This window comes from Lontra canadensis, unplaced genomic scaffold (assembly GCF_010015895.1).
Source record: "Lontra canadensis isolate GAN:19392208 unplaced genomic scaffold, GSC_riverotter_1.0 scaffold26, whole genome shotgun sequence".
Lineage (NCBI taxonomy): Eukaryota > Metazoa > Chordata > Mammalia > Carnivora > Mustelidae > Lontra > Lontra canadensis.
Window position 1 is genome coordinate 3,254,591 of NW_022631020.1, and position 12,283 is coordinate 3,266,873.

Genomic DNA, 12,283 nt, shown 5'->3' on the forward strand with positions numbered 1-12,283 from the left:
TTTATGATATCAGACTTTAATTTTTTTAATATTGCATCTATTTGAGAAAGAGAGACAGAGCTAACAAGAACGAGAGTGTAAAGAGGGAAGAGAGGGAGAAGCAGGCTTCCTGCTGAGCAGGGAGCCTGATGTGGGGTTCGATCCCAGGACCCTGGGATCGTGACCTGAGCTAAAGGCAGACACTTAACCAACTGAGCCACCTGGGTTTGGGATTTCTCTCTCGCTCTCTCTCTGCCTCTGCCCGCCATTTGCATGCATTCTCTCTCCTCCTCTCTCTCTCTAAATTAAATAAAATTTAATTTAATTTAAAAAAAAAACAGGAGAAAATCTTTGGAAGCTAGGGACTGGTGAATAGTTCTCAGACATGACACCAAAAACACTATACATAGAAGAAAACAGAAAACCAATAAACTGGACATCATCAAAATTAAAATTAAAAATTTTCACTCTCTGACATACCCTGTGAAGAGGAAAAGACAAGCCATGGTCTGGGCGAGCACATTTGCAGACCACACATGTGATAAAGTATTTAAAATACATAAAAAACTCCCAAAACACAAGAGTGAAAAAGTAAACAATCCAATTAGAACATGGGCAAAAGACACGAACCAGCTTTACACCAAAAAGGATGACAAATAAGCCCAAGAAAAGATCATTAAACGTTAGGGAAATATAAACTAAAAAAAAATAGTCATAAACTAAAAAAACAATGAGCGGTCACTACAAAGTTCTCTAAATGACTAAAATAAAAAATAGTGACAAAACCACATACTGGCAAGGATGCAGAGGAACATAAAATGGCACAGTCATTCTAAAAAGCCATTTGGAAGTTCCTTCTAAAACTAAACAGGCAATTATGATACGACCCAGAGACTGCACTTTAAGGAATTTATCCCAGGAAAATGAAAACTTCTGTTCACAATAAATATGTAAGAATTTTTGTAGCAAAAAAAAAAAAAAAAAAGAAAGAAAGAAAGAAAAAAAAGAAAAAGAAAAAAAGAATGTTCGTAGCAGTTTTATTGGTAATACTTAAAAAGTGGAAACAACGAACGGTCCATCGAATGATGAACAGACAAGTCAAACATGTCACACACGTTCCCTGGCATACTTAGCAATTAAATAAGCAAAGTGACACACGCAGCAATCCGATGAGTCTTCAGGGAATTCTACTGAGTAAAAAAGTCAATGCCAAAAGTTTATACAGTGTTTAAGTCCAGGTATGCAACATTGTTGAAATGTCACAATTTAAGAAATGACTCACAAACTAGTGGTTGCCCAAAGTTGGAACAGTACGTGAGGGAAGTGGGTGTGGTTATAAAGGCGCAACAGGAGGGAGCCTTCTGGCAAGAGAAGCGCTCAGTATGTGAACTGGGTGTAAAGAAAAAGGGTATCGAATTACACACACACACACACACACACACACACACAGAAGTGAACACTACTAGAACTGAGGAAATCTGGATAGATGGGTAGACTGTATCAATGTCAGTATCCTGGCTATAACACCGTACTGCAGGCTTACGAGACCTGATCATTGGGGGAAAGTAGGTACTGGGTAAAGGATACACAAGACCTCTCTGTATCATTAATTACAACTGTATGTGAATCTACAATTATCTCAATAAAAATTTGAGCTAAAAAAAAAAAAATCATTCAGTACAGCTGCACATTCTTACGTGCAGAATGTGACGAATCCTGTAATAGCAAGCCTGCTTTTAAGAACACACTAGCAGAAGTTATGACTGTTAGAAAACAATCTAAAAGTGGTAAGTGTCATGAAAGTTCCCCTTCTTGTTTCTGAGAGGTTTTAATATCGATCACAGAAAAGACATTAATCAAGACATACCAAGAGTTCCAATAACTTACTTTTCCAAAAGGATACACCCATTGCCTAGTAAGAATTAATTTTTGCTAAAGCTTTTATTCTAAATCGTGTTATTTCTAAAAGGCTACACTAATATTGTGATCGGAAAAAAATTCTAAGTAGTAGATTTAACCATCTGTTAGAAAGAAGGAAACCCATTTTTACGCTTTATCATTCGTCGATCCATTCAATGAATTTCTCACAACACTTTCTGTGTACAAGAACTGGGCTGGGGAAAGGCAACCCTAACACCATGGCCTCCCCACCACCTGTCCTTCAGCCTGCTCTCAAGCTTCTTCCCAAACAGTAAGGAAAATCAGGTAAACATGAAGGAACACCCAGTTTTACTGAGACCATGAGACAACCACTGATTAGATTTTAATACAATTAAGTCTAAAGTTTTTTGGATTTCTCTGCATATGACTGAGCATTGTGACAAAGGTTATGAAAATATTAGAAATTTCAGTTTTATTTTCACAGTGGTTATCATAACTAAGCATTTTTACAAACTACAAAAATGCAAATAATGAACAATGAGGTTTATACACTTGACCCTCAAACAACACAGGGTTGGGGAACTGGCACCTCCCACCCAGTCAAATCCATGTATAACTTGACTCCTCCAAAACTTAACTACTAGTAGCCTACTATTGACCAGAAGCCTTATCATTAACAAATAGTCAATTAACATATTTTTGTATATGTATTACCTACTGTATTCTTACAATAAAGTAAGCTAGAGAAAAGAAGATTTTATTAAGAAAATCATAAGGAAAAAAATATGTTTACAGTATTTACACAGTCCACATAGAAGTGGACCCATGCAGTTCAAACCCCTGTTGTTCAAAGGTCCACTGTATATATGCTCTTTCTAGACCACTCAGAAACAAATCCAGACAGAATAAAAATGCAGGTCTTAAAACCAGCTTCATGAGGACATAAAGACATTGGCCGTCTCTCTAAATCATTTTTCAATTACATGTAACCTGTACCATCCCCCAACAAATCCAAAACACTTTATACACTGTAAAATAGCCATATGGGTAATTATAAAATTCCCTTTTAAAAATGTCTCATTTTTTCCTTTTAAATCAAATGAAGGGATTCCTAAGGAGTTTTAGAATAGTTCAGGTGACATCTCTAGATTCTCATGCAAAACAAAGCAGAACATGTGAGCTATATAAACTGAATTAAAATTATTTTTTCTTGGACACCTGGGTGGCTCAGTTGGTTAAGAATGGCTTTCGACTCCTATCAGGCTACCTGCTCAGCGGGAAGTCTGCTTCTCTCTCTGACCCTCTCCCCTCTCATGCTCTCTCTCACTCCCTCTCTCTCAAATAAATAAAATCTTTTAAAACAATCATATATTCTTTCCACATACTTTATCTTTCAACTATTAAAATGATTCTCTCATGTCAATCACTATGTATTAATTCAGAAACTGTGACTTTTTATACACAAAACAAATGACTGTTCCCTTTTAGCTATAAAGTTATTACTAAATGTCTAAATATAAAAAAGTCCAATATATTCACTCATCTTCACAAAGATGTTCAACATCTTCGTAAAGCCAAATACATATTGAACTTACCACTTTTTTAAAATCATCTTCTGCTTCATCAAGTTTTCCTTGTTTGAGTAGTAAGTGACCTCTCTGTAATCTTGCCTAGAAAAAAGGAAAGGTGTTCTGAGTACCGTGCATTTCCAAATTTTCTTTAAACACGAAGAATAAAACCAAATACGCTGATGAAGCATTGCATTAATGAAATATTTATTTTTCCAATGTCTATTTATTTGACTTGCACTCTTAAGAACAATTCCTGGAACCACTGAATGTGTATTACTTTTATTAAAGTATGCTTACTTAAAAATACTTTTTGCGCTATATCCCCCCAAATTGTAAACTCCCACCAACTATAACGTCAATAAGCAAATGTGGTCTCTCCATACAATGGAATATCATCCAACCATAAAAAGGAATGAAGTGTTGACACACTTGCTACAACATGGACGGATCTTGAGAACAATATGCAGAGTGAAAAGAGTCAGACACAAAAGGCCGCACACTGTATGACTTCATTTACAAGAAATGTCCAAATAAGCAAATCCATACAGACAGAAAGATACGTGGTGGCCAAAGGCCACGGCATAAATGGGGAGGGGCTGCTATAAGGGACAAGATTTCTTTTGGGGATATCAAAAGTGTTCTGGAACTAGACAGTGGTGATGTTTGCACAACCTTGTGAATATACTAAGACACCAGTGAATTATACAATTGAAAAAAGGATGAATTTGATGGCATGTGAATTATATCTCAATTAAAAAATTTTTTTGCCATTGTAATAACTTTTTGTCACTATAAACAAAGCTGTGTAATTTGGGACTTTACCAATCAAAGCTCTAGAAATTATTTTGTTTTTATTAATTCTCAGTGGACATACGCACTCTACCATAACTGAGTAACAACACCTCTTCCCTTCCCATGTGCGTCACTCCCCCCTCGTTTGATATTCCTCTTCATGTGCGTGATCCCAGCTCTTCCAAGAACACCAACGCTCTGATGACCAATGTGACCATAAGACAGAAACCACAGTGATAGTCCGCTAGAACTTATATATTACCTTTACAATATGTAAAAATGCCCCTAATCCTCTATAAAGTGCCATCAACACACATAAATAGCAAGATGAAAGCCACTTCAGCTACCTAATAGCTACTATAATCCTAGGAAAATGAACTACTTAACCTTCTGATAGGTTGTGCTCAGCTAGGTAAAGTAACAGATTAAAGAAAACAATCTGACATTTGGGAATTCCATCCTAAAATAATAATAATATTTCATGCCAAACATTCACCCATACCTTTCAGTTATCCCTAGTCCTTTTTGGAATATGGTAGGATATAAACAATAAAAGTTACCAAATTAATTTTGGAAACCATCTAACTTATCCATTTATTCTAAGCCATCACGCTGACCTGCCAGTCACCAGGACATCCCATCAGGACTGTAAATTCCTCCAACTCTAAAGCTTCTGGGCTGGCTGCAGGGGAGGATCAGTCTAATTGACGACTGCGTCCTCACCACAAACCACAGCTTAACCGACCATCTCCTGTTCTTTGTTCTTCCTGCTCCAGCCTTAATGGGACCTACTGTCCATCCCCTGACAGCCTTTTCACTGAACTTCAGCTTCAGCGAGCTCAGCTTCTCGACGACGAGCTGGTTACTCAGCCCCCAGTCTGGTCCTACACTCCGCCCTCCAGAGGTCTTCCGAAACCACGAAGCTAACACCACTGGCACGCTTCTCAAAATCAGAGGCGGCACCCACTGTTCCTGTTTCACACAGACCTTTGATTCCAGAAACTCTGGCTTTCTCTTGCTGCCCAGTCCACTACGCCACGGCGGCTTTCTCCGTCCTCCAGGTATGCAGGCTGGTCCTCACCTTAAAAGACAAATTAACTCTTCCAAATTCCCATAAAGTTCTCCCTTAAAGAAAGTTTAGATGCACTTACTGCAGTGAAATCCATCTTCAATTCAATTACTTTAGTTAAATCAGGAAGTGCTGCTTTTGACTTGCCCATAGCTAAAAACACAGTAGCTCTCCGATAGTAAGCAATATAGTTCTCTGGGTCACCATCTGAAAGTTGAAATAACAAATATTAGCTCTTGGTAATTTATTCAAAAACCAAATAACCTAAATAGTACTAGAATTTGCAATCCTCTTAAGAAAGGCATGCTCAGTCGGTTAAGCATCTAACTGCTGGCGGCAGCTCTAGTCACGATCTCGGGTGGTGGGACTGAGCCCCAAACAGGGCCCTGCGCGGGGCACAGAGTCTGCTTGAGATTCTCTCCCTTCTCCTTCCCTCCCTCTCCCTCTGCCCCTCCTCCCACTTGCTCCTTCTCTTGCATCTGTTTGAGCTCTCTCTAATAAATAAATTTAAAAAATCTTTTTTTAAAAAAGAAAGAAAGACCTTAAGAAAAGCATTTCTTCATCAATGATGTGTCGCGTTGACTAGCAAGATCACTGCAAATAAAGGCAGAACAGGACTGGGACGCCTGGGTGACTCAGTCTTGGTTAAGCATCTGTCTTCAGCTCAGGTGCTGATCCCAGGGTCCTGGAATCCAGTCCCGCATGGGGCTCCCTGCTCAGCGGGCAGTCTGCTTCTCCCTCTGCCTGCAGCGCCCCCTGCTTGTGTTCTGTATTTCTCCCTCTCCCTCTCTGACAAATAAATACAATCTTTAAGGGAAAAAAAAGCCAGCACAGGATTGGCAAACTAGGGTCTCTGAGCCAAATCCAACCCACAGGCTTCAGATCAAGAATATCTTTTATATTTTTAAAGAGTTGCCAAATAATAAAAATTAAAAAATATGAACACAGAGACTGGATGGCTACAAAGCTTAAAAATTCATTATCCGGCTCTTTAAAGAAAAAGCTTGACAACCTCTTGGTTAAAATAGTAACCGTATGCAACTCATAATTTCTATAAGTATCCAATTCAGTCTTTGTCTTTGCTGAGACTTCCTTAAGTAAAATACCAAGAATGTGACTATGCACAGGATTTTAGAAAATCACAGACTTCCAGTTAAACTGACGTATGAAATGTGCAATCTCTGCTCCCTCACAAATTCCAATCAAAATGGCAGTGAAGAAATAAAGGTACAACTCTTAGGACAAAGGAGGAGAGTGGAAATGAGAGCAGGACTAATTAAGTTAACAATATTGGAAAGAAGGAATACAGATGGATATGTTAGGTTTTGAGCTAACTCCACTCTGCTCAGTGCCTCAGTTAGAAGCAAACCTTGTGCTGTCAAACAGTCCTCCTAGAAAGCAATTTTGAAACATATATGTTCTTGACCAAACCCAGCCATGTGTCTTAAACATTTATGCACAGAGACGTTCCATCATTATAAGATTTACAACTAAAACTCTCTGAAAGTTCTACCCCTGAAGGTCTTATTATTTGAAAAACACGGCAAATGGGAACCCATATGGCAGGATGGTATATAATCATTGAAAATCATGGTTTTGAGCAGTTGTTAATGGCACTGAACTACCTGAAGTACTGCTGGGCAAAGGTAGAGCCGGAGGACAGAGCAGGCTATGAAACCGCGTACGAAAGAGGTACAAATAGCCAAAAGCACCTGAAAAGATGCTTACATCACTAATCACTGGGGAAATGCGAATCAAAACCACACTGAGACAGCACTTCACATCCATTAGGATGGCTATGATAAAAAGAAAGGAAGAAAGAGGAAAGGAGAGAAATGAAAGACAGATAAATGGGAAAGAACTGCTTGATGGGTGCAGAAGACAAAGCTCCAGAGACGAACTCTGGTGTGGGTTGTACAAACAACAATGTGAATGTGCTTAATGCCACCAACTTATGAAGTTGTATGCACTCACAAATGGTCAAAATGGTAAATTTTTGTAATATGCATTTTATTGAACTACATACTTTATTATAGTTATACTTTTGAAAAACCAAGAGAACTGGGCATTTTAACAATTAAAAAAAACCTTAATTTTTTCTCAAATCTAAAACAAAAACCAGAAACAATCCATAAAACCCAGGTAAGCATCACTGAAATTTCTTTCCTAGTCAATTCTGCTTGGAAGACATGGGAAAAAGAGCAGTTAGCAGCCTGCATACAGGGTATCTTCTACAAAAGACTGTAATTAGCCTGAAGAAAAACTAAGAAACAAGAGTAACTACATTTAGAGCATACATGATACATTTTTAGGTTTAGTTCATATTCAACTTAGAACGTGCAATGAATTAAATATGTGGGTCGGGTGAGCATAAGTGGCCGTGAGAATGATTTGAAACCTCTGGATTTCTGACACTTAAGTGACTGCCTTTAAAAGTAAAAGGAAATTCACCACAGGTCAACAGCAGTTACTGGGGCAGACAGGTCAGGTTTTCTTCTTTATACTATATATACATACTCCCAAATGTGTCACAATGAATATGAAGTGCTTCTATATTCATTAATTTTTAAAAAAACCATATTTTCCATGATTTATTTACACTAAGCAAAAAAGTAAATACTACAAATGACATGATTTAAGGCCTGGAGTTTACATCACACACTACCCACTTCATATATCCAAATCCTACTTGACCTCTGAGGCACAGCTTAAATGACCTATTTGATTACACATGTGAAAATATACCTTCCATTCCCTCAATGTCCATAGCATTCTGTAATATACTATACCTCTTACTGGGCCCAGAACACTTACCACTCCTTCTGTTATTATTTATACAAACACCTCAGTCTAGAGAAAACAAATTCCTTGAGTAAATTCACTTTTGTGTCTCTGTATCACCTGGCCCACAGGGACTCAAATAAAAGGAAACGGAATGATCACCACAATCAAGGCCAACACTGAGACCTGCCTAGGACAAGCAAGGGACTACAAAGTCAGAACACATACAGCTTGTTTGGTCTTTCTTTCATTTCCATAAGACACCGTAATACTTGGTCCCTGGAGCTAGCCAGCTTTCCCACAGGGTCTCCTCTACCCTACCCTACCCCAGGAGCTCCTCCCTTGCTTCTGGTCTTGATTCTTGGGTCCTTCTCATCGAGAAAGGCTTCTATTTTGTTTCCTTTCCCTCGTGTCACCTTGTTGTGGACAAGAAGGAAGCATGCCAACATCAGCCCAGCCACAGACCAAGGGAAACATTTTCCAACCTCCGGATGAATGTGGCTCCCTTCCCATGGGTCTTCCTTCCAGAGCCAGGTCTGGAAACCTGGGGAGCAAATGGTTTGTTGCCACATTCTGTTGAGCCCAGAAGAGGTTTCTGTCAAAGGGTGCCAAAGAGGAAGAGGGCTGAGGTCTCTGCTGGTCCTGTCCCCTGGTCCCAGCAGTCCGCCCGAGGTGGCACAGAGGGTCTGGCAGACGCTGCCATCTCCTGCTTTTGGAAGAGAAGCTGCTCGGCGATTCTGACCTCGCCGGTCTGAATCTGGAGTTCTTCCCACCCAGGAGGCAAAGCAAACATCTGGTCACACAGTCCCCTTTTTCCCTGGCCGCCGCCCCACGCAGGGATTCCAGAGAATGGGCATAGCTCTTAAAGAGATGCGCCTCACAGGGTGTTTAGATCATTCTCTCATATGAAATTAGCAATGGCATCTGCAGACACAGATGTTGCTTCTTTTGAACTCTGCATCTAATTCTTTCAAGAAAAGAAGAATGCTTAGTGCTAATGTCCGGCATTTTATCAGGGCAGCACTTTCACTAAAAATTGCACTGGACTTCGATTTCGGAAAAAAACTGACCATTTCGGTCTATGCAAAAAAAACCTCCAAGGAGGATTATATATGATACAGCTTTCGTATTAAGTACTGGATTACACATATATTAAAAATGTCTATATAAAATAATTCTGGATTGGGGCGCCTGGGTGGCTCAGTGGGTTAAAGCCTCTGCCTTCGGCTCAGGTCACGATCCCAGGGTCCTGGGATCGAGCCCTGCATCGGGCTCTCCACTCAGCGGGAAGCCTACTTCCTCCTCTCTCTCTGCCTGCCTCTCTGCCTACTTGTGATCTCTGTCTGTCAAATAAATAAATAAATCTTTAAAATAATTCTGGGTCATTTACTTTCAGTTGCTTTATTTTTCAGTTTTTAGGTATTTTTTAAGACAAGAAGTGGAATTAGAACCCCAATTTTTAACAATAAACCTACAAAAATGAGGAATCAAATTAAACTAATTCCTTTAGTCCCATAGGAAACTAATGTAACATGTGTGATTATACTTCAACACAAATAATAATAATGATACTAACAATAATAATAATACTCTACCCATCCCTAAGAAGTTCACAATGTTTTAAGCTAGAATGTGGCATTTGGAAAGTTACTAAAGTACTCCTTGTTCCCTTCTGTCTAAACGTGAAGAGTAACGTCCATTCCCATCTCACAAATGAGGTACAAATTTGATGAGAAAATATCATGATATGTTTAAGTGACAAATAAATGTAGACATGGATTTTGTTTTTTGATTTCAGAAAACTATAAATGGGATACTAATTTTCTTACCAAGTGAGTGGGGACACCTATCATTTCAGAAATGCCCACCATTTAACCTACCGGATTAGACATTCATTCCTGCCAGATATAGATAGCTAAGACATTCTGTTAAATCTATCAAAAAAGTGATTCATTATCTCCATAAGATTATGCTGTGGGAATAAGAGTCAGTGCATTTTCACACTGCACTGCAGTTTCTCTAATGATAAATCGCTGAACAAAACTTGTGTCTGACTGCTTCGTAACACTACAATAAATGCAACTGTTTCAGAAGACTATTGGAAAGTGGTAATCAACATTCTTCCTCAAATCAGTTTCCAACAGATCAAGAATGTTTTCATCAGTCCGTAAATCTTAAAACTTCTGCCAAAAAATATTCATATGCCTGATACAAAAAAAACTTCAAATCACTGACAGAGCTGTACCATACTGTAGAAACAATTTGTGTTGCTACTGAATTTTGATAAACCTTTTACTGTGTTAAAAATGTAATCATAAAACATACCAAGCCCAAGTAATTTTCAAAATGCACCTAGCGATTTTTCAAAAATGAAAATAGAAGGGTGCCACAACCATAAATAATGTCAGCTATAGCATTATAATAAAAATAATCTGTTGATAACTCCCAATACTGCTAGTCAAATTCTACTGCAAACCCTAACATCAATTTCTAATCACAGAAGTTAAAGAAATAAAGTACATCACAAAACTGGGAAGTTGGAAAGTACAGTAAGTGAGTAAACAATGAGCTCTTTACGCAGTCAGTGTAAAGCAATGTATTAAAGCGTGAATGCTATCCCCCAGCGCAGCAGAACTCCACGGCCCGCAGCAGTAGGCACACAACACGCCAGTCCACCAGTCAGGAGACCCGGATGTGGTCACTGCTGGGGAAGGGCACCCCCTAATTCACTGGGCTGCCCGAAGCAGCCAGTGTGGCCACACTACATTTGATGTTTAGTAAAAGAGACCATCGAAAAGGAGGCTCTAAAGCTCTTTTCTGATAAACACACGTACACATCTCCCAAGAGATTCGATGGACCATGACATCACCCCTCCCGTCACTATCCCCCGTGTACTGCCATCATAGACAATTTTTTTTTTAAGATTTTATTTATTTATTTGACAGAAAGCGATCACTAGGCAGAGAGGCAGGCAGAGAGAGTGAGAGGGAAGCAGGCTCCCCGCTGAGCAGAGAGCCCGTTACGGGACTCGATCCCAGGACCCTGAGATCATGACCTCAGCCGAAGGCAGCGGCTTAACCCACTGAGCCACCCAGGAGCCCCATCATAGACAATTTAAACTTTATTTTCTACAGTTAGTTATGACCAGTGTTTTACACAAACTAAAATGATGAAATGTCCCAAACTACACAGGTCCCCCTCAGAAATTATGACGTGGGCGCCATCCGAGAATTGCTGTACCTGACCAAATCATGACAGACAGAAGGACACCGCGAGTTCCGAATGCACAGTAGGGCTTCACTTTCTCCCTTCACTGAATTCCACAAATCAATTACCACGTTCTAGCTTTCCTAATTTACATCTTTCGGTGAATACAGTAGTATTTTATTGGGTATTCTGGGAAAGAGCCATCTCAACAATTCTTGCACGACAGTGAAGCAAAAGAGAAATGGGCAGTCATTTTAAACTACTGTAACAATATTACATGGCCCTAACGGTTCTGCTAAATTGAGATTAAAGGAAGCAAATAATAAAGTATAAAGTGGGTAGGAGGTCTACGTTTCTGCAAATACTCTTGCACTATTAGGGAAGAATCAGTTTTTTTTTTAAGACATGCTTTATCTAAGACAATAATGGAAATTTTTTTTTCATTATCATGCTGCAGCACTGAAGACAGTTCAAATCACCAGAGAAATGTGGCCTCAGTAATGACATGGTCACACAGTATTCGGTCTCTGTTGAAAAGTAACTTGTGCGAATTATTGTGCCAATTACCCACCACTTCCCAAGGTAAGCTAATCGCAAAAATGAAAAAAATTTCCCAACAGAAACTTCACATAGTTAAGAAAATCCTATTAACACATCAAGTCTGTTTTTTCAAAGTGTTAATTTTAAAAGATACAAAAATTGTATTTCTACATACCTTACATGTGTAATTGTACCCTATTTTCAAAAAAATCTTTATATACATTATTCTCACCTAACCTTCACAAAGAAATCCCTTTTGGGGTAGCACAGTGAAAACTGCTAAGAATATGCAGGCAACTTGTTTAAGCCAAAATTTACTTACATAACTTGACCAATAACATAGCATTATCAAGTGGCAGAGCCAAGATTAAAATCTAGGTTTCTTATTATTCTAGAGAGCTAATAGCATCAGTAATGAAAATCTGAGTTTTCGAAAAAGCATGAAGAAAAATATTGCCAAAC

At 38.9% G+C, this 12,283-nt stretch overlaps 1 protein-coding gene across 1 annotated transcript in view; it reads right to left on the bottom strand.

The window, feature by feature from the left end:
- The window catches only part of DNAJC3 (DnaJ heat shock protein family (Hsp40) member C3), a 58,807-nt gene that overhangs the window by 29,051 nt on the left and 17,473 nt on the right, over positions 1–12,283 (bottom strand). Inside the window, exons 3-4 of the mRNA XM_032864143.1 lie at positions 5,375–5,499; positions 3,456–3,530 (exon numbers count right to left, since the gene is read on the bottom strand). Of these exons, the coding sequence (XP_032720034.1) occupies positions 3,456–3,530; positions 5,375–5,499 (200 nt within the window). The remainder of the gene's footprint in view (positions 1–3,455; positions 3,531–5,374; positions 5,500–12,283) is intronic.